The 23,358-nt window shown below is 45.3% G+C and overlaps 1 protein-coding gene across 2 annotated transcripts in view; it reads left to right on the top strand.

Annotated features, from left to right (window-relative positions):
- MYOCD (myocardin) overlaps positions 1 to 12,941 on the top strand; it is a gene marked incomplete at both ends in the record, with an annotated part of 118,490 nt that extends 105,549 nt beyond the window's left edge. Inside the window, 5 exons of one of the 2 annotated variants that reach the window (XM_080713672.1) lie at positions 996 to 1,943; positions 3,158 to 3,301; positions 5,562 to 5,690; positions 10,811 to 10,868; positions 12,370 to 12,941. In XM_080713672.1, the coding sequence (XP_080569798.1) occupies positions 996 to 1,943; positions 3,158 to 3,301; positions 5,562 to 5,690; positions 10,811 to 10,868; positions 12,370 to 12,941 (1,851 nt within the window). The remainder of the gene's footprint in view (positions 1 to 995; positions 1,944 to 3,157; positions 3,302 to 5,561; positions 5,691 to 10,810; positions 10,869 to 12,369) is intronic. The other variant, XM_080713673.1, reaches the window with a different exon arrangement.
- Between the last annotated feature and the right edge of the window lie 10,417 nt (positions 12,942 to 23,358).

The following is a 23,358-nucleotide window of genomic DNA, read 5'->3' as shown; positions in this document are numbered from 1 at the left end:
AACTAACCCCACGTGGGATCGATACAGCGATACTAGTAAGCCCTGACGTTGCACGGCTGTTTTTCGCTTCTGAGTGCTTTAGGAATTTTAGGCCATCTGATACCTTACAGAAATGTACACGCAGGAGGTCCTGGTATCTCCATTTCCTAGAGGAAGCCCGGAGGACCAGAGAACTCGCACTGGGCAGGGCCAGGTTCTCTGCTGCGGCTCTGTTACCACAGCCATCATTAAAATTAGGACGCAAATGTGAATGTGGCTCTGAGCTGCTCAAAGCCTGGTCCAAGGAGCAGTAGCATCAACATCTCTTTCTAGCATCCTCCTTTGTTAGAAATGCAGACGCTGGGCCCCCTAAGGGGCCTCACCTGGAAAGGCACACATCCTGCAGATTCAGCCGGGCTTGGGAATCATTGTGTCCTAAACCCAGAGAGAGACTGCTTTTCTCATCTACAAAATGGCAATAGGGACCCAAATGGGAGATAGAGGGCAGGAGATTAGGTAATTTCTTCTGACTTTGAGGCTATGCGAGCATGGTGCACGTGGTTTCAGACTCACAATGGCTTGGCATACGTTTTTGTTTTGTTTGCAGGTCTGGGGATGGAACCCAGGGGCATTTGACCTCCAAGCTACACCCCCTGCCGTATTTTTTATTCTTTATTTTGAAACAGGGTCTCACTGAGTTGCAGAGGGCCTAAGTAGCTGAGGCTGCCCGCGAACCGCCATTCTCCGGTCTCAGCCTCCCGAATGCTGGGATGACAAGCGTGCGCCACCACGCCCGGCTTTTATTTACTTTGAAACAGGGTCTTTCTGAGTTGCAAAGGGCCTCACTAAGCAGCTGAGGCTGTCCGCGAACCCAGCTCCTCCTGTCTCAGCCTCCCAAACGCTGGGATTACAAGCACGTGCCACCATGCCCGGCTACCCCTGCATCATGTTTTAAAGCTAATCATAAACCAGCTTTCTAAATAATGCCATGACTAACAAAGTCCTGGTTTCTTTAGGTCTCCGAATTAAGACAACAGCTTCGAATACGAGGCTTGCCCGTATCCGGCACCAAAACGGCTCTCATGGACCGCCTCCGGCCCTTCCAGGACTGTTCTGGGAACCCGGTGCCCAACTTTGGGGACATAACGACTGTCACTTTCCCCGTTACCCCCAACACTCTGCCCAGTTACCAGTCCTCCCCTTCCACCAGCGCCTTGTCCAATGGCTTCTACCACTTCGGCAGCACCAGCACCAGCTCCAGCCCCCCGATCTCCCCGGCTTCGTCCGACCTGTCGGCAGCCGGATCCCTGCCGGACACCTTCAACGACGCCTCCCTGTCCTTCGGCCTGCACCCATCACCCGCGCACATCTGCCCGGAGGAGAGCCTCATGAGCAGCCTGAATGGGGGCTCGGGGCCGTCGGAGATGGACGGGCTGGACTCCGAGAAGGACAAGATGTTGGTGGAGAAACAGAAGGTAATCAACGAACTCACCTGGAAGCTGCAGCAGGAGCAGAGGCAGGTGGAGGAGCTCAGGATACAGCTCCAGAAGCAGAAAAGCCACAGCGGTGGCGCGGAGAAGAAGCAGCCGCCTTTCCTGGCCGTGGCCACTGTCAAGCAAGAAGATGCCATCTCCAGCTGTCCCTTTGCCGCCCAGCAGCGACCTGCCAAGGGACATCACGGCGGTGCCGAGGGCCAGCCGCCGGCTTGCGAGGCTGCCCAGCCGCTACCCCTGGCAAAGGCGCACTGTGCGGGGTCCTCAGGTCAAACCAATGTACTCTCGTCTACCTTTCTTAGCCCGCAGTCCTCGCCCCAGCACTCACCGCTCGGGGCGGTGAAAAGCCCGCAGCACATCAGTCTGCCGCCCTCGCCCAACAACCATTACTTCCTGGCCTCGGCTTCCGGAGTGCAAAGAGAAGGAAACAGGGTCTCACCACCCATAGGCAGCCAGGTGTGCACCGCACAGGTAAGAACACCTTGCACCAGCTGGACGTGATTGCATGTGCCTAGAATCCTAGGACCGGGGAGGCTGAGGCAGGAGGATCGTAGCAACTTAGTGAGACTTCCCGCCCTCAGCAACTGTTTCAAAAAATAAAGATATCTGGGAGGCTGAGACAGGAGGATCATGGTTCGCAGCCAGCCTCAGCTACTTAGTGAGGTCCTCGGCAACTCAGTGAGACCCTGTTTCAAAAGTAAAGAATAAAAAATAGGGCTGGGGGTGTATCTTGGAGGTAGACTGCCCCTGGGTTCCATCACTGGTACTGCAAAGTTAACTAATTAATTAATTAGTTAAAATAAGGACTCGGGGTGTAGCTCAGCTCAGAGATGGAACGCTCCTAGGTTCAATCTCCAATACCAAAAAAAAAAAAAAAAAGGCCTTGTTATACACACACTCAATGCATCCTCTTTCAGGAAGCGGGGGAGGGATTTCCAACCAGGAAAGCCGCTGCCATTGGAATTTGCAATGGGAAGGGTTTACTAGAAGCCTAGCCTTAACTCTCGGCACACACTACAACCCGTGATCTCTCACAGTGGACCAAACTCACTTCTCTGAGATGGGGTGGGCGTACTTGTTCTAAAAAGGGCCAGACAGTAAACAGCCGGGGCCTTGTAGGATATACTGTGTCAAAACTACTCAGCTTTTTCTTATATTACACATGCACGCACAGACATCTTGCCAACGAATGCATATGGCGTCAACACAGCTCAGCTGCCAAAACAGCCAGCGGGCAAGATTTAGCTCCCCGATCTCAGTACCTCGAAATCAACCTTTATCAAAGCCCAAATCGAGACGGGCATGGTGGGAGTGCACACCTGGCATCGAAGTACTTAAGAGGCTGAGACAGGAGGGTTGCAGGTTCCAGACCAGCCTCGGCAACGTAAGGAGACCTCAGCACCTTCGCAAGACCCTATTTCCAAAGAAAATGGGCTGGAGGTGTAGCTCAGAGGTAGAATGCCCCCCCTCGCCCCCCGGGGTTCAATCCTCAGTACCAAAACAAAAAGTAGTAAGGAGTCTCTGCTGAGGTTCTGTGAGAGTCTTTAAAACCAGATTTTGGGCAGGTCCGTGTGCTAATGGAATTTCTGAAAATTTGAAAGGCAAAAATCCCAGGGGCCACAGGGCAGGGACCAGAAGCAACAGCAAAGGTCACACCCAAGTTTGCTGTCTCTTTCTCTCTACAGAGCTCAGGGCCACACGACGGCCCCCCTCCAAGCTTCTCCCCCCAGTCCTCCAGCCTCCACCCCCCTTTCTCTGGAGCCCAGGCGGATGGTAGTCACAGTGCTGGAGGCCAACCTTGTCCCAAAAGCCCAGGTGTGCAGCCGAAGGTAAGGGCCCGGTAAAAAGGCTTATATGTGGATTCATATAATTTTTTCTCTCCTCTGGCCCTCTGTGATCCACAGTAATGATGAAGTTCAAAAGCAGCAGAAAATGTCCTTCTAGATATCAATAAATCCACTCAAATTGCCTTGAAGTGGATTGCAAAAGATGAGTTAGGAGGTGTCCAGAAAGTCATTTTTAAGGATCATTCTAATTATGACGATTTTTCTTTTGGCAGTACTGGGGATGGAACACAGGGGCATTCTCCTCCAAGCTACACCCCCAGCCCTTTTTTCATTCTTTATTTTTTGAAACAGGGACTCACTGAGTTGCAAAGGGCCTCACTAAGTAGCTGAGGCTGGCTGTGAACCGTGAGCCTCCTGTCAGCAATGCTGGGATTACAAGCATGAGTCACCAATCCCGGCTTAATTATGGTCACTTAAACAGCCATGGTGAAAATGTCTGTTGTCCCAGAACTTGGGAGACTGAGACAGGATGATCACAGGTTCCAGGCCAGCCATAGTGACTTAGCAAGGCCTTCAGCATCTTAATGAGATCTTGTTTCCAAATAAATAAAATCAAAAAAGGCTGAGGGTATAGCTTAGAGGTAGAATGCCCCTGGGTTCAATCCCCAGTACAAAAAATATATAAAGCAAAAAAAAAAAAAATACTATGGGAAAATAATGTTAAGAAAGAAGGAGGTACAGAGCTGCTACAAAAAGACTGAAGAGGGCCGGGCGTGGTGGCGCACGCTTGTAATCCCAGCGCTTGGGAGGCTGAGACAGGAGGATGGCACAGGTTCGAAGCCAGCCTCAGCTACTTAGTGAGGCTCTTAGCAACTTAGTGAGACCCTGTTTCCCAATAAAATAGAAAATAGGTCTGGAGGTAGAAGGCTCCTGGGTTCCATCCCCAATGCCATAAAAAAAAATAAAAAATAAAAAACAAATTAGAGGGAAGCTGGGTGTGATGGTGCATGCCCATAATCCCAGTACATGGGAAGCTGAGACAGGAGAGTTCCAAGTAGGAGGACAGCCTCAGCAATTTAGCAAGACCCTCAGTAACTTAGTGCGACCCTGTTTCAAAATAAAAAATAAAATAGCCGGGCGTGGTGGCGTATGCTTGTAATCCCCGTGCTTGGGAGGCGGAGACAGGAGGATCACGAAGGTTCGAAGCCAGCCTTGCTGGCTTAAGAGACCTTGTTTCCAAATTTAAAAATATAAAAAAAAAGGTGTCTGGGAGTGTAACCTGGAGGTAGAAGGGTTTCCAGGAACTCCAGTACCACCAAAAATAAATACATAATAAATAAATAAATAAATAAATAAATAAATAAATAAAGCTGGATATCATGGTGTATGCTTGTAATCCCAGTACTTGGGAGGCTGAGACAGGAATATCACAGATTCACAGTCAGCCTCAGCTACATAGTGAGGTCTTCCACAACCTACAGAGACCCTGTTTCAAAATTAAAAAAAAAAAAATAGGGCTGGGAATGTAGCTCAGAGGTAGAATGCCCCTAGGTTCAATCCCCAGCACCACAAAAATAAACAAATAAAAATAAGAGGGTATACTTTAGAGAGGGAAATAAATTTATAAGGTTCACATTCTAAGATACTGCCATCAATAAACCAACAATGATCTATACTATTGTTAACATATTAGAGCTAGGAGGAGTTTCTCCTACTCCTCCTCCTCCTCCTCCTCCATTGTTATCTTATTTCTAACACTGGTTTCTCCCCCTCCTCCTCCTCCTCCTCCTCTTCCTCCTCCTCTTCCTCCTCCATTGTTATCTTATTTCTAACACTGGTTTCTCCTCCTCCTCCTCCTCCTCCTCCTCTTCCTCCTCCTCCTCCATTGTTATCTTATTTCTAACATTGGTTTCTCCTCCTCCTCCTCCTCCTCCTTCTCCTTCTCCTCCTCCTCCTCCTGCCCCTCCTTCTCCTCCTTCTCCTCCTCCTCCTCCTCCTCCTCCTTCTCCTCCTCCTTCTCCTCCTCCTCCTCCTCCTTCTCCTCATCCTCCTCCTTCTCCTCCTCCTCCTCCTTCTCTTCCTCCTCCTCCTTTTCCTCCTCCTCCTGCTCCTTCTCCTCCTCCTCCTCCTCCTTCTCCTCCTCCTGCTCCTCCTCCTCCTCCTGCTCCTTCTCCTCCCGCTCCTCCTACTCCTCCTTTTCCTTCTTGTCTTAGGTCAGTTTTTCTGCAATTTCTAGAGAAAAACAGTACTACTTCTGGCCCACCAATTGACTGCCTGTCTCTGTGTTCATCCCCACTCACAGATGGCCGGTTTACACTCTTCTGATAAGGCGGGGCCAAAGTTTCCAATTCCATCCCCAACTTTTTCCAAGTCAAGTTCAGCCGTGTCAGAGATCACCCAGCCTCCGTCCTATGAAGATGCGGTGAAGCAGGTAACCACCCAGTTATTACCCGTGGAAGCACGGATGGACGTTGTGATCTGCTGTTCATCTCCGTTCAGTTTGTAAATTCTGATGTTGCGGGTGTCAAGCGTCTCACTAACAGAATAAATGAAACTTCTGTACACTGACTGCAGAAGGTATTGAGTTTGTATACCGACAGTCTCAACGTAGGACACTGTTGGAACATCTCTACGAAAGCATATGCATTTGCTCAGAACTGTATTTGAATTTCCAGACTAGTGATACATACCTCAGTCCTCTTCCCCCCACCCTGCGGTACTGGGAATGGAACCCAGGGGCATTCTACCTCTGAGCTACACCTCTGGCCCTCCCTATTTTTTTATTCTTTATTTTGAAACTGGGTCTCAATGAGTTAAAAAGGGCCTCCCTAAGTAGCTGAGGCTGTCTTCGAACCTCCTGTCCCAGTCTCCAAAATGCTGGGATTACAAGCATTTGTGCTCCACCATGCCTGGCTTCTGGTCCTCTCTTGATGCTGGACGGCAATAGCAAGCCACAGGGCCAGCAGCCCTGCAGTCGTGAAGAAAACCATGCAGGGAGGCGCAACAGTGTAGGCAACACAAGTACATTTTGACTCATGACGCTGTCCATGTACAGTGGGTTTATCTGGATGTAATGCCACCGTAAATCAAGGACCATCTGTAGGAGCTGAGAGATGCAGGGAGAAGCAGTGGGGCTGGCATGCAGAATGCCTGGCCTTGCTGCCAGCTCTGCCACCCACCAAGGACACTAAGGTTGGACATGTGCTTGACTTTTATGAAATAGGCACGCTATTTGCTTGGTAAGGAAGGATTCTTCATCATCTAGTTCTGGCCACACTGTTTGAGCATATTATCAAACCAAGACTGTCAAGGTAATACTCCCCCAGATTCTTCCCACCTTTAAAATATAATGATCCAGCTGGGCATGGGGGTGCACCCTTATAATCCCAATACTTGGGAGGCTGAGACAGGAGGATCGCATGGTTTGCAGACGGCCTCAGCTACTGACTGAGGCCCTTCGCAACTTAATGAGACCCTGTTTCAAAATAAAGAGTAAAAAAGAGGGCTGGGAGTGTAGCCGGGAGGTAGAATGCCCCTGGGTTCAATTCCCAGTACCACAAAAATTAAAAATTAAAAAATTAAAATAAAATATGATGATCCTGGCACAGTGCGGATGGTGGTGAAAGCTGAGGAATGGATTTGAGGAAGTTCACTGTGGGTTTAGAGAGCTTCAAAAGAAAAAAGTAAGAAAGAGAGAATCAAGAAATGATCTATGTAGTTAGCCCTCTGTGTCCACAGATTCAACTGGCTGTAGATTAAAAATATCAGAAAGAGCCAGGTGCAGTTAAAACGCATGCTTATAATCCCAGTATTGGAGGCGGAGACAGGAGGATCGTAGAGTCATGGCCAGCCTCAGCAACTTAGTGAGGTCCTCTGCAACTTAGAATCTGATTCCAAATAAAAAATTAAATAGAGCTGAGGGTGTAGCTCAGAGATAAAATGCCCCTGGGTTCTATCCTCAATACCCCCACTTAGACACAGACATATATGTATCAGGAAAAAAAAATTCCAGAAAGTTCCGTAAGGCAAAACTTGAATTTTCCACCTGCCAAGCATGTGAATGGTGTATACCTCCACCACTGCACACTGATCCTGTCTCTTTCCAGTACTCGTTAGCACGTCGTTTGCCTCAAGTTCTGTTCACGTACGGTTAAGCTGGCGATGTTTACATCTGGGACAGAACATCTACAAAGTGTTTTTGCTATTATCCCCCCAAACTATGCAGTATAACAGCTATTCACAGAGCATTTATACCATGTCAGGTAGTATAAGTTAGCTAAAATTGATTTAAAATATACAAGAGGATGTATGTTCTATGCAGATACTATATCATTTCATAGGAGGGTCACGGGCATTGAAGGATTTGGGTGCCCAAGGGGGAGGGTGTCCCAGGATGGATGCCCTGAGGATGCTGAGGAATGCCTGCGTTTCCAAAGGTCTTTCTTAGCTTGGCTATGGTATCAAATAACACTACCCAAGTGCCCAAACCACAGAAGAACATCTGTATCAGCCCTGCTTACTGACTGGTAGCCTGAGATCAAAACCAGCTGTCAGTAAGGTTTCCTTTGTTCTAGAATGTGTTAGCGATCAGGAGATAACAAAGCGGGCTTCCTCGTTTCTGAAAAGTTTAGGGGATCTGGCGATAACGGGGCCACTTTTCTGCTGAGCAGCAAGAGCCTACGGCACGCAGTATTCCTTGGACCCACAGCTGGGCTCTGCGCTCTGCCTCTCTTTCTCCTTCACATCTGGCCCACACTGCCCGCCAGAACTCATGGGCACGCAGTAGCTTCAGGCCTGCCACACGCCTCCTCGTTCTCGGAGCCATGTGTTTCCATCCGTATTGATTATCGATGCCCACGTGTGTTGGCTCCGGGCTCCCAGAGGAGAGAGATGGATAGATACTTTGGCTACCCTTTTTTCTCCCCTTAGTTTCTGAAACATCAGCTGAGGCTTCTCAACTGCAGTAGAAAAGGAAAAAGCCATGTGAGGTAGACTTATAGAAATAAGACTCTACTTGGCAACTCAGATGAGCAAGGAAGAGAGGGTGTGCGCTTATAAGAGTCTACAGGTGTTGCAAGTTTTTGCAAAGAGGAGCTAAAAAAATAAATAAGCTCACGCTTGTAATCCCCGCACTTGGGAGGCTGAGACAGGAGGATCGCGCAGGTTCGAAGCCAGCCTCAGCTACTTAGTGAGGCTCTCAGCAACTTAGTAAGACCCCCGTTTCCAAATAAAGTATAAAGTAGGTCCGGGAGTATAGCCCAGAGGTAGAAAAGCCCCTGGGTTCCACCCCCCAGTACCACTAAAAAAGAAAAATAGAAGCCAATCCCAGGGTGACATTCACAGCAACCAAATAAGTAGATTCAAGTCACTTCAAAGGGAGGAAAAGGTACTTTCTGTGTCTTAAGATACTCTGTTCCTAGGATAACAACCTCTCAGGTAACTAAACTTGCTCTCAAGTATGTAATCTCTGCTTCTCAAGTATGTATTCTCAGCATTCTGGCATATTTTCTCCTTCTTTTGTTGCAGTGAATTATTTCCTCCAGTAGTTGACCTGCCTAAAATTAACACTGGCATTTAACCAAACATAGTTCAGAAACCTTTTTGCAGAATACCCACGTTTATTATAGTATTATTCCCCATAGCCGAAAAGGTAGAAACTGTCCCAAGAGTCCATGAAGAACCATTCATTATATATCCATGCATAATATATCTACTTATTATATACCCATTCATTATGTATCCATTTGTTCAATTTCCTTCATCAAATAAAATGTGGTAGTTCCAGACAATGGAATCTTATTCAGTCTCCTTTTTCTTTGAAATCTGTTTTTGTTTGGTTTGGTTTTGTTTCTGCGGTGCTGGAGATGGAACCCAGGGGCATTCTATCTCCAAGCTATACCCCCAGCCCTATTTTTTAGTCTTTTTATTTTTGAAACAGAGTCTCACTGAGTTGCAAAGAGCCTCACTAAGTAGCTGAGGCTGGCTGCAAACCGCAATCCTCCTGTCTCAGCTTCCCGAATGCTGGGATCACAAGTGTGCGCCACCACGCCCGAACAGCTCCGTTTTTTAATATACTTTTATTGGTATGTGGTAAGCCGGGCGTGGTGGCGCACGCTTGTAATCCCCGTGCTTGGGAGGCTGAGACAGGAGGATCACGCAAGTTTGAAGCCAGCCTCTGCTATTTAATGAGCCTTTCAGCAACTTAGTGAGATCTTGTTTCCAAATAAAATAGAAAATAGGTATGGGTGTATAGCCCAGAAGAAGAAAGCCTCTGGGTTCCACCCCCAGTACCACCAAAAAAATAATAATAATAACTTTATTGGTATGTGGTAACCATACATCATACTGAGGTCTTAGATGGTAGAAACACACATGCCAGAACACCTGGGGTGTTGCCCTCCGGATTCCTCCCTGGTCCCTCCCTGCTTCTTGTTCATAATATTGAAATTGGTATTGATAGCTTCATAAATGTACGTAGGATCATTTGAACTATTTTTCTTTGTCAGATCTCGCCTTTCGCCTCCTCAATTCCCCTTCCACTCTTCTACTGGTCTCTCTTCTCATTTATCTGAAATCTTTTTGTTTTTAAACGTTTCTCCAGCTTCCACATATGCGGGAAAACATATGATCCTTTGCTTTCTGCGGCAGGCTAATCTCAGAGTAGTATTCCCTGGTTCCATCTATTTTACTGCAAACGACATAATTTGATTCTTCTTTATGGCCGAGTAGAATTCCATTTTGTGTGTATACCACAGTTCCGTAACCCTTTCATCTGTTGGTGGATAACTAGGCTGATTCTATAGCTTGGCTATTGTTAATTGTGCTGGTATAAACATGAATTTGCAAGTATCATCCTCATATTCTCACTTCAATTCCTTTGGAAAGATTTTGAGGAGTGGTCTGGCTAGATCAGAGGGTGGTTCCACTCCCAGACTTCTGAGGAACCTCCAGACTGATCTTCACAGTGGCTTTACTAATGTGCAATCCCATCAACAGTGTATCAGGGTTCTTAATTCCCCTTAGTCAGTCTTTTTTTAAAAAAAAAAAAAAAAAAGCAATTCCACTGGGCGTGGTGGCGCACGCTTGTAATCCCCGCGCTTGGGAGGCAGAGACAGGAGGATTGCACAGGTTCGAAGCCAGCCGCACTGGCCTAAGAGACCCTGTTTCCAAATATAAATATAAAAAATAGGTCTGGGAGTGTAGCCCGGAGGTAGAAGGGCTCCATCCCCAGTACCACAAAAAATTAAAAAAAATAAATAAAAAAGCAATTCTAGCCAGGTATGGTGGTAATCTCAGTACTCGGAAGGCTGAGACAGGAGGATCATAGATTTGAAACCAGCATGCAAAACCTTAGCAAGAGCCTGTTTCAAATAAAAAAAAGAAAAGAAAAGAAAAGGATTAGGGGTGGAGTTGAGAGGTAGAAATCCCTGGGTTCAGTCCCCCATATTGCAAACGCAAAAGAAAACTAGCTGTTGCATTACCTGTAATCCTTCCCTACCAGAAGTACCCGCCTGCTAACTTCTCCACTCTCCTCTGGTTAACCCGTAACAGCAAATGACTCGGAGCCAGCAGATGGATGAGCTCCTAGATGTCCTCATTGAGAGTGGAGGTAAGATTCACTTCACGCCCTGGCATGGCTCTTAGCTGGGTGAGTCTGGCGAACGGCAAGAAAAAAGCAAGGGGGTTGCTGATATGTGCGAGAGAGGAAGGCTAACCGTGGGCCAGAGAACGCGGGCTAGAAGAGGAAGGAAATGATTAAAAAAAAAAAAAAGCTGGTAGACAGTGATCAAATAAGAGGGTTGGTAGATTAGAGGCTCTACAAGTGACTGAGAAATTGTTGTCTCTATTTAATAAGTGAGCTAGAGGGATGGGAGAGGAGAAACCGAGTAGGAATTGCTGCCTGAAATGGAGATTTCAGAGGACACAGCGTGTGAGGAAAAGATTCGAGGTGTGTCCAACGCAGTAGAAAGTCATCACTGGTATTGAGAAGGAGGAGGAGGAACCAAGAGGAGGGCCTCTGTAAGGATGCTGAAGTCACGGGAATGGGAAACAGTCAGGTGGTAAAAAGGCAATGAAGTAGGGAATCAAATTTTCAGGGGATGAGGAGGAAAGACCAGGAGGTGGGGGTATAGAAAGAGTTGTACCCCTCAAAATCCCGAGGAAGGATAAAAAGGAGGTTGTTTCCGTCAGCATGGACATGGCTGTTGACCCCAAATTCCTGATGACCACAACGTAGAGGAAGGAAATTCGCTCACAATTCTAGAGGTTTCAGGCGATTCAGTCCACCGTTAGGCCGGGTCACATGTGTGGAGCTCAGGGTCTGGTGGTGCGAAAAAGCTAGGGAAAGGTAAGGGAGCCACGCCCTACCTGCCTACCTTACCCCCCAATAAACCCATCAACCCATCAATGAATTTCTCCACTGATGAGAGCAGAACCTTCTTCACCATTCAATCATTTCATCTCTGAATATTTTCAGTTGTCAAGAGCGAGCTCTTACAGGGGACATTCTGCATTACTGCTGTGTCCTCAGGGGAGGACAGTGGCTAGGGAAAGAAGAAGCAAACCTTTAAAGGATAAAGCTTCATAATCGCAAAGGGATCATTCCAGACAAAAAGGGCGCTAAGAGAGGCCAAAGAGGAAAAGAACCGGCAGGTGGGGAGCAGTTTAAGGATGAGAATAGGTAATGAGCACTGAGCAGGGGAGCCAGGCCATCTTTTGTGTCTAAATGTAACTCTTGCCCAAGCACAGTGGCCTTCGCCTGTAGTCCCAGTACTTGGGAGGCTGAGACAGAAAGATGGCAGGTTCGAAACCAGCCTTAACAACTTCGCATAAGTGTAACTCATTGCCGAGCACGGTGGCATACGCCTGTAGCCCCAGTACTTGGGAGGCTAAAAAGGAGGATCACAAGTTTGAGGCCAGCCTCAGGAACTTAGTGAACCCTGTTTCAAAATAAAAAATAAAAAGGGCTGGGATTATAACTCAGAGGTAGAATGCCCCCTGGGCAATCCCCGGTACTACCCACCCCAAAAAAGTGTAACTCATTCATTCCTATCATAGGGGATGCTCATTGTGAAGTGAGTAAATAATCCGCCTTGTGGTTTTCCCCACAGAAATGCCAGCTGATGCCAGAGAGGACCATTCTTGTCTCCAAAAAGTCCCAAAGATACCCGGACCTTCCCAAAGCCCCGGCGCCATCCTCCCCAAACCCCTGGCTTCCTTTGAACAAGCGCCTTCAGGAAGCCAACTCTCCTTTGATCACTATGCCGCGGATACTGACGAGCACCTGGAAGTCTTATTAAATTCCCACAGCCCCATGGGAAAGGTGAGCGACGTCGCCCTTCTCAAAATCGGGAACGAAGAGCCACCTTTCGACGGGATCCTGGATGGCTTCGCGGGGAAGGCCGCCGAGGACCTCTTCAACACGCACGAGATCTTACCAGGCCCCCTCTCCCCAATGCACACACACTTTTCGCCCTCTTCTGTAGACAGCAGCGGGCTGCAGCTGAGCTTCACGGAATCTCCCTGGGAATCCATGGAGTGGTTGGACCTCACGCCACCGAGCTCCACCCCTGGCTTCAGCTCCCTGGCCGCCAGCGGCCCCAGCATCTTCAACATTGACTTCCTGGACGTCACGGATCTCAATTTGAATTCGCCCATGGACCTTCACTTACAGCAGTGGTAGAACGGGCTAAGACATTTTGGTAGGAGTTCCGTGGAATTGGGGGATCACTCGACCACAAGTGCTTTGGTTGTCCAAAGGAAGAAGACGAAAATAAAAAGGAACAGTGGAGATTTCTGTGGCGATCACCAAGAACAAACAGGAGTCTTTATTTTTAAATATATCTAGTAATATTTACCAACATCCAGTAACTGTTTATGGTTTCAGAAATGCATTTGAAAATGTGCATTCTCTGACCAAAGATGCCAAAGGTTTTTTTTACTCGCCTTTTTAAATATCAATAATTTTTTTCTAGCCCATAGTTACCCTCAGGCATAAGTTCACACTGTAAGCTTTTATCGTGAATTTACTAGACATATTGTGTGGGGGGAACAAAGTATTTAGGGTACCAGGGAAGTTTCTTGTGTCTCCATTACCTTTCAAAAGAGCAGCCAGAATGGGGTGTAGTGGCACAAGCCCTTCATCCCAGTACTTGGGAAGCTAAGACAGGAGGATTGCAAGTTCGAGGCCAGCCTCATCAACTTAGTGAGGCCCTCCACAACTTAGCAAGATCCTGTTTCAAAAATGAATTAATCGGGGCTCAGGGTATAGCTCAGCAGTTGCATACCCCGGGGTTCAATCCACAGTATGAATAAGTAAATAAATAATGAATAAAAGAGCAGCTAGGTTCAGCTTTAGTTAGGGGGTCCTTAAAGCAATAGAGAGGCAGAACCAGTCCATTCCCAGGAAAGAAAAAAATCAATTCAATTTCCTTCTTTGACCCCAAAACGGCACTACTGTCTAATCTTGGACACTGTGGTCATTGATAACAACTACCTTGCACTGAGCCCAAAGAACTCTCTCCAGGACTGTTCTCCTTTCTCAACCAATGATCCAGTTATTTCTCCCACCTCTGTCTTATAAGCATTGCCTAATAGGTAAGAATCTTGAGTCAAGGAAACCTTCTGCCACAGGGGTACACCCTCGACGTCTCCCCCTTTAGTTCTAAAGATGTCTCTAGGCACAAGAAGCCATATCAGGGATAATTTAGACAAGACTAGAGGGAAACCTTGTTTTACATATCCTGGAACAAAAATACCATGGAGAACTATTGTGGGACTATTATTCATAGAGGTCCAACAACAAACAACATCACCTTCTTCTTCCCCTCCTCTTCCTCCTCCCCCCCTCCTCCTCCCCTCCCCCTCCTCCTCCTCCCCCCCCCTCCTCCTCCTCCCCCTCCTCCTCCTCCCCCCCCCCTCCTCCTCCTCCCCCTCCTCCTCCTCCCCCCTCTCCCCCTCCTCCTCCTTCTCCTTCTTCTTCTTTTTCATCTCCTTCTCCTCCTCCTCCTCCTTCTTCTTCCTCTTCTTCTCCTTCTCCTTCTCCTTCTCCTTCTTCTTCTTGTTATTTTTATATTTTGGGAGAGGAAGTCCTCCTCAGTTATTCTTTCCCCCACTCCTACTTTTCTTTCAAGATAACAGTCTCTTTTCTTGTTCCTCTTTTGAAGATCTTTCTTTTTCTGTCTTCCTTTTCCTTTTGACCCAGGAAGTGAGGAAGTCTCAGCTCTAGCATGCTGCGGTACTCCTAATAAAGTCACTTTTTTAACAGAAGTTTGAAGTCCAGGTTTTCCTGCAGAATTCATTCTTAACATGCACACTTTTTTTTTTCAAAAGGAAGTCGTAAGAATCTCTGTAGGAAGAAGCTGGGAACCGGTCCCATCCATCACAAAGCTCATTCAACTATTCTTGATTTAAAAGCAATCTTTGGTTTGCATTGTTCTGGGGCAATCAGAAATTATAAATACAGATAAATACAGATAATATTTACAAGAGAAAGTGTTTCAGGTCTGGGTTTCTGAAGGAAAGCACAATTGCACATTGGAAACGATGAGAGGGGAAAAAGACCAGTCTCATGAGTGTTCTACATTCCCTCCTGTGCTTTGGCAGGGAGTTGGGAGAAAAAAAAATGAAAGAAAAAAAAACTTAAATCACAGGACAATCTCTCTAAGCCTCACAATGGCTCCAGTTCACCATTTTATAATGTTGCATGCTGTAGAAAGTAGCTATTGCTGTTGTGTTTGTTTTTTTTTAATTTAATTCACTAAGGCACTGTTTTTTTTTCTTTTGTAAAAAAAATGTTGTTCACTGTGCACTTATAGAGAACATAATCAAAAATATTGATTGTTTTAGAAGTTCTCTTTTTGATAAACCAAAGACTTAGAAGTCATTCCATTGTTAACTTGTAAAAAAAAAAAAAACAATGTGTGAACACAGAGTGTTTTTGGTGACAGCTACTCTGAAAACTGCTAGATCTTATTTGGGGTAGAGGGTGTGCATACACACACACATGGATAAGCCTATACATATGTGCATGTTATATATGTCTATATATACATACGTATACATGCATATGTACACACATAGGTGTGTGTGCATGTAGTTTGAAAAGCAGTGATCCAGAGTAGTATACCAGACACCTTTAACCCTCAATCTGCTGTGAACAATACCTTGCCTTTCCCACTAGATTTCCTGTTAATCAGACTACATGTTGCCTCTCTGTGTATAACTCGGGGCTCTACCCCAGTGACTGGCAGCCACTTGCTTACTACAAACGAGCTCCTCCCCTTGGCAATGAACATGGATGCAAACAGAATGGCTTCACCAGTAGTAGCTGCAAGCGGCAGTACAATCTCTTCTCGAGGACTACATGAAAGGAACATGAAAATCACTTAACATTCCTTGATCTGCCTTGTGCCTGAAAAGACCCACATGGTAAACTTTCTTATTTTGCTCCTGTGTCCGTTGTCGGAACCAAAAAAAGCCTAGAAGGGAACATCTCCTATGGAATTGAAGAGATGGAGAAGAGAGCATCTTGACACATTCCACGCATCAGTTTGCTCCTCGGACGCCAACGTGTTATTTGACAAAGCTCGCTGATCAGTCCATTTCTGGGGGGTGATACCTGGTGCTATTTGCGTCTAATCCCCCTTTCTTCCTTTGGAAAACAAACACACGCAGTGTCCATACTCTGAGATGCTGGTCTGAGCGTTAAGGGATTTTTCACTTTGAGAATTTCTAGCCGAGGGATTTTTCTGATTAGGAGACTCTGAAAAGACTGTACTTTTTCATTAGGATGGTCTTAGGATATTACCCAAAACTAGTACACCCACTTCACAGTAGACAGAAGATAAGATGGTTTCTGTTTTCTACTACAAAAACAACCCAGTTGAAAGAGCAGTTACCGAGACAACTGGTCTACCCCCTCCTCCCAGTTTCTACATGACATATTTACCCTATGTCTTCGTAGCTTTGGTGGGAGATTTGGAAGGAAAACTAGAGTTACTTGGAAGGACAGAAATGAGGGTAGCCACTCCCAGTAGATCAGAAAATTCATGGCAACCCATCTATCTCCTGTTGGAATTTTTTATTTTAAATTCTTTCAAACTCTTAGCTGTATCTTTGTGGTGGCAAATTGGGCATTGCTAAAAGATGTCCAGAGAAGTGGCCTTTTTCATATTTTTAATGTTCTTGCAGCATAAAGATGATCGCATGTAGTTAAGACCCCTAGAATTCCCCATGGTCATGCAGAACTGCAGACCTTTGCAGGCCACTCCTAGTGTGGCCACGGTCCATTTGAGCCACACTGACCTAATGGACAGAAATTACATGTTGAAGCACTCTGGGTAACCCAGTGCTCAGTAGTAGTGACCCTGCTTCTAAAAATGATCTTGAGATAACACACATTCTCTTATAAGGGAAAGAGGAAGAGGAAGAGGAAGAGGAGAGAAGAAGGGAAGAAGGAAGAGAGGTAGCATTGAAGGGAGGAAGAAAAGAAAGAAGGAAGAAAGGAAGAGAAGGAAGAGAAAGAAAAGTAGGAAATAGGAAAAACTGGGCATCCAATTTTCTGATCTATGAACCTCTTAGATAGTGACTGTTCATTAACTAATATATCACGCTATGGAAAGTAAATCACAAAATTGTAAGTGAAAAGCCATTTTTTTTTTGTACTGGGGATTATTGAGCCCAAGGAGATTCTACCTCTGAGCTATGCCCCTCAGCCCTTTGTTTTAAATTTTATTTTGAAATAGAATCTCGCTAAATTACCAGGCACTGGCCTCCAACCTGCCATCCTCCTGTCTCAGGCTCCCAAGTACTGGGACAACCAGCTACCATGCCTGGCCAAAAGCCATTCTTAACAATGCAGTGATTGTGCTGGTGCCTGGAAAGCAGGACATAGATCACATGAATAGCTAAAGTTCTGTGAGCTGACAGCCATATGCCACTCAATTATTTCTAATCTGAAAAAGAAAATAAAAGATGACCTATTCCGAGCATTTGAGATGATTCTTTTAAAAAATAATTTACTAGCTGGGTGTGGTGGCACACACTTGTGATTTCAGTATTTGGGAGGCTGAAACAGGAGGATCTCGGTACACAGATAGCCTTGGATACTTAAGTGAGGCCCTGTTTCAAAATAATAAAAATATAGCCCGGCGTGGTGGCACACACTTGTAATCCCCGCACTTGGAAGGTGGAGACAGGAGGATCGCTCAGGTTTGAAGCCAGCCACGCTGGTTTAAGAGACCCTGTTTCCAAATTTTAAAAAGTATAAAAATAGGTCTGGGAGTGTAGCCCAGAGGTAGAAGGGTTTCCAGGAACCCCAGTACCACACAAAAAAACCCCACAAAATAATAAAAATATAGAGCTGGTGGTATAGCTTGGAGGTAGATTGCCCCTGGATTCCATCCCCAATACTGAAAAAAAAAAAAAAGGATTTACCTTAAATTTCATCTTTTAGAGCTTGTCTGGCTGACAACTGCCACATCAAATTTACTCACCCAGTCAGTAATTATTTGATGCCTACCATGGGCAAGGTTCACAAATTGTCATATATCCAATGCTGAATTGATTCAAGATAGAATGTCCCAATGGCAAATGATTGAGGCGTTGTGGTTCCTATTAGCAAGAACACTGGGAATTTCCCACTGCTCAGGCGAGAAACCTTCTAGCTATAATAAAATTGATTCTTGTCTTTTTCTCAGTAATCAAATGACAGTGGTCTCCCTTGGTCTATCTTGGAGATCTGTATCTCCCACTATTTAGAACATCTGTGAGCATTTCAGAGATTGTTCTGATTGGCAGCCCCTTGAAAATAAGGGAAGAGTGGAGGAAATATATTTTCCTTTTTGTCTTACCTCCAGCTTCAGTCATCATAAAAAGCTCTCTGGGTGAAAGAGACACTTAAGGTGGGGAAAGGCAAGATGTCTGTGGTGAGTCTCCAGCGTTTAAAGGAAATCTTCAAGACTAGAAGAATAACTTTGCCTCTCCCTTCTCCTCAGATTTTTGCTGCCTTACCCATGGCAAACACACACACACACACACACACACACACACACACACACACACACGCTAGAACATGACTTGCTATCAGGTATGAGAAAACTTGGAACAGAAAGAGTCTGGGGTCTTTATTTTCCCATAAATCTATTATAAACCCACAGGGTGGCTCAGATACCTATATGGTTGACATTTTATTAGATAATACTAATAGACATATAGAGTCCAGGTCCTACAAAAAGATCGCCCTATAGAGCTGAGAGCTGGCGATTTGTGTTAAGAAGCCTTCGTTAGGTGGAGACTCTCCATGAAGAGATGCTTTTATTAAGCAGGAAGGGACTTGGGAAGCATTTGGTATCTGCCAGGGATATCGTACTAGGATCCATTGGATTCCAGGTCATGTGAATAAGTTCTCTACCGATTTGAAGATTCATTTATTTTTTTTTTTCCTTCTCATGGATTAAGACAACCCAACCAACCCCTGGAAGTTTCTTGTGCTTATTTTAACGACCAGCTTCCATTGTGGACGCTGATAGAATGTGTTCCCTGAAGATGACTGACTTGCTCCTGAGTGTTTATGGAAAAGAGAGTATAGCGACAGGGATCCTGAAAGCTATTTAAATGTTTTCCAAAGGAATGAGACCCACACTCTTCTCCAGAGGTCATTTCCAATGTTCTAGCAGTAAGGACCAAGGGCAATGGATGTCTGGGTGCTCACAATCCTCCCCCAGTGGAACGCAAGGAGGCGCTCTGTGAAGAACAATGGAGCAAGCATGCATTGTCTGGGAACCCCTGTGTGGTGGGGTGTTTGCATTGGTGTCCTTTGCTCAACTCTATCTAATAAGAAAGAGATGTGGGGTACTGGAAAGACCAAAGAAGCAATGGCTAAGATACCAAAGTTGGCATGTGTTCTTTTTTAAAAATAAAAAAATGCATATATTTTTAAATAAAATGTTTATTTTAAAGAGATGGAAACTCTTTTTTTTTTTTTTTTTACCAGACAATGTACCCAAGCCCCGTGCTATGTTACGCTGTCTATGTGCTTTATTTCCTTTGATCCTATAGTCCTATGAACTGGTACCATTATTATCTCCATTTCTTAGCTGAAGACACTGAATCTTAGAAGGGGCTCAGTAAATTGCATAAAGTTATGTAGCTTAAAAGATGAAAGAGCTTATGAATTAAATTTTTATCAGCCCAGCTCCAAGGCCCATGATCTGAAGCACTGCACACCCTGCCTAAAATTACTACTGTCGTATTAATACAAGGGGCACATTTGCAAAACAGATTCTCAAGCTACATTAGTGTGCCCGATAGAACACACACATACGCATGCACGCACGTGCACACACGCAGACACGGAGATACACACATTGTATATTAGTCCTCTTTTTCATAGTTGTGACCACAGTTCTGACAAGAGTAACTTAGAGGAGAAAAGATCTGTTTGGCTCATTGTTTTAGAGGTTCTGTTCATGGTCAACCAGCTCCAAGGCAGAAACATCATGGTGACAGGGCATGGAGAGAGAGGAAGTTACCAGAGCCAGATATAGTCTGAAGCCAGCGACATAACTCCTGTAGCTACGTCCCACCTGCCTATAGTTACCGCCAGTGAATCCAATGATTAATTCATCAAATGGCTCATCCACTGGGCAAGGTTATGATTCAGTTATTTCAAGTCTGAACACGGCCGCATTGCAAAACCCACGAGCTTTTCGGAGAAACATTTCAGATCCAAATCCCAACATGCACGCACCTTAGAAGACCCAATGCTTTCCACAGTTCAGCAACTGAGCAAGCCAACTAACACACAGAATAAATTATGCACCGGGATGGCTTACAAGACATATATAGCCTCCCTAAGTAATGCCTAATTTTCTCTTGCTCCCCCCCCCCTAAATGTAGCCATGCCTGCCATTTTCTCATTGGTGAATACGTAACCCAGCAGAGAGAACCGTGATACTGGGAAATGAGTTTGGGGCCAGAGGTCTCAAACCCTGGTTTGAGTGAGAATTGATCTTTTTCTACACCATGGCTCAGCCTTCCCTTGAGTTGGTCTGAATTCCTGGGGAGCTCACTCCACGTGAAAACAACAAGGTCCTGAGTTGCCAGCAGCTCCGAGTATAAAAATTACAGCACAAGCGAGATTCTCATCCCTGTGATTCTCAGCAAACAACTCCCACAGGATCTCAGGGCCCCGGACAGGTCAGGACCATCCCGGAACCGGTCTCCGTGGCCATGAGAAAGAGGTACAAATTAATTGGTATGGCATGAGTTTCTTGCTCAGCCCTGAGCTAAGGGGTGGGACCATTTGCAACTGATAGTAGGGAATTGAGGTTTTCTAAGGGAAAATCGGAGTGGTATTCCTAAGAGGAGGGATGGATCTTGAAAAGGCAGAGATAAATTTCTACTAGATAATTCCTGCTTTTGAAAAGTTTGTCACGTCATGAGGACAGAGGCAAGTGAATAGGGATACATCATCTGATATGTGTCTACCAAATGCTACAGAAAGACAGTTAATATATATATATATATATATATATATATATATATATATATATATATATATATATATATTTGGTGGTACTGGGGTTCCTGGAAACCCTTCTACCTCCAGGCTACACTCCCAGACACCTATTTTTTATATTGTTATTTGGAAACAGGGTCTCCTAAGCCAGCGCGCATGCGCGGCTGGCTTCGAACCTGCGCGATCCTCCTGTCTCCGCCTCCCAAGCGCGGGGATTACAAGAGTGCGCCACCATGCCGGGCAAGTTAATATAATCTTGACGGGAAAGAACTCTCCAAAGAAAGAGGCCACTAAGCCAAGATATTAAACACAGAGGCAAACAGCCAAAGAAAAGAACGTTCCAGGGAAGGGACCATCATGTGCAAAACCTGGAGAGATATTCAAGGTAGCTGGCGTAGAGAGAGTTAAGGGTGCTTGGGGTAGAACTGTAGCAAGAAAGAAAAGAAAACTTGAGAGCTATATTAGTTTCCTGGGGCTTTCATAAGAAATTACCAAGATCTGGCTTAAGCAACAGAAATGTATGGTTCTGGAAGTTTGAAATCAAGGGGTCAACATGGTTTATCATGTTTGAGGGTGGCAATCAAAGGATTTATTCCAGTATAACCTCCTTGGCTGATGGATGGGTGCCTTTATGTTACGTAATATTCCCTGTGTGCTTATGTATCATCCATCTTCTGTGGAGATCTGTCTCTGAGCCAGTATTTCCCATATTGGGTACCATATTGGATTAGGGCTTATCCTGATAACTTCATTTAACTTTATTTATTTATTTATTTATTTATCTGGTACTGGGGATTGAACTCAGGGAAATTCTACCTCTGATCTATACCCTTATTTTTTTAGTTTATTTATTTATTTTATTTTTTTATTGGTGCATTGCATTCAGACATCTTAATGGTATGCAAGATGGTGGAGACATACGTGCACACATCACCCAATTAGCCCTTACCCAGTTCCCACCCCATTCCCTCCCCCTCCCTCCTTCTCATGCTTGGCTTAGTGATTAATATTGATATGTTTGTTAAAGTACATCATGTGCTTTAGAGGGTTTTTTTTTTATAGCCATGGCTGACTGGTAACTTCATTTTGATTTGATTGCTTGTATAAAGACCTTATCTCCAAAGAAAGTCATGCTGGAATGCTGAGAGCTGGGGCATCAATGTATAAATTTTGAGGAGACACAGTTCAACCCTTAAAAGGAGGCAAGATCATGAAAAACCTCTTAAGTCATACTGAAAAGCATGAACTTGTCTTTAAGACAGTCAGGTATCACTGAGGAGTTTTAAGCAAAGAAGTGCTATATCTTTTTTCTTTTTTCTTTTTTTTTTAAATGGAAACAGGGTCTCACTAAGTTGCTGAGAGCCTCACTAAGTAGCTGAGGCTGGCTTCGAACCCGTGCGATCCTCCTGTCTCAGCCTCCCAAGTGCGGGGATTACAAGCGTGCGCCACCACACCCGGCAATTCTTTTTTCTTTCTTCTTTCTTTCTTTTTCTTTTTCTTTTTCTTTTTCTTTTTTTTTTTTTTTTTTTTTTGGCTGTACTGGGTATAGTTATAGAAACCAGAAGCATTCTACCTCTGAGCTACATCCCCACCCCTATTTTTTATTCTTTATTTTTACACCCTAGAAACACTACTCTGACTATTGATGTGTGTTGGAGAGAACTTAGAGAGAGATGATGAGCCGGGGCATGGTGGTACAGGCCTGTGATCATAGTACTTGGAAGGCTGAGACAGGAAGATTACAGGTTCAAGGCCAGCTTCGGCAATTTAGCAAAACCCTCAGCTACTTAGTGAGATCTTGATTCAAAATTAAAAAATAATAAGAGCTGGGGTGTACCTCTAAAATACAATGTCTCTGGGTTCAATCCCTAGTACCAAAAAAGGGGGATGATCTAAATCCAGCCAGAATACATCACCAGCCATCTTACATCACCACCTTTGAGTAAAGGTGGTGTGATTTAAGAGACGGTTGTAATAATCCAGACAAGAGACAGGGAGTGGCCTCTACCAAGAAAATGGGAGTGGGAACCAAGAGACCAAGGGAGGTATATTAGTCATCTTTCCATCACTATAACAAAATACCAGAGGAAGCTACTCATGATAAAAAAAAGACTCATTCAAGTCACAGTTGTGGAGGTCCAAACCCCCAAACAGCATGGCACAGGCCTAGCAGCTGCACCTTGGCTATGTGGTGTGGATGGGAATGGCAGAAGCAGTTGTCAAGGCACGTGGTCACATCTTTAGTTAGGGTGCATAGAAAAAGAAAACCAGAGAGACAGAGACTGGAGCCCCACGATCCCTCTTGAGGGCCTTTTTCCCAATGACTTAAAGATCTCCCACAATATTTCACCTTCTAAAGATTCGCGGCACCTCTCGATAGTGCCCAACTCTTAGAGGGACCAAGACTTTTACATATGGACCTTTGGGAGACACTACCCATATTCAAACCACAGAGGTCATTTTGGACCACGTTGGCAGAATGGAAAGCGGGGGAGCCAATCGTTGGATGGGGATAGTAAAGTAGAGAGAGGCTTTGGATATGGGGGATGGTAATTTAGAAGTGAGGTGTCTGTTGGTG

This window comes from Muscardinus avellanarius (genome assembly GCF_963383645.1).
Source record: "Muscardinus avellanarius genome assembly, chromosome: 16".
In the NCBI taxonomy this organism is placed as follows: Eukaryota; Metazoa; Chordata; class Mammalia; order Rodentia; family Gliridae; genus Muscardinus; species Muscardinus avellanarius.
The sequence above is the reverse complement of the archived record's forward strand: the minus strand, read 5'-3'. Positions and strand labels throughout refer to the sequence as shown.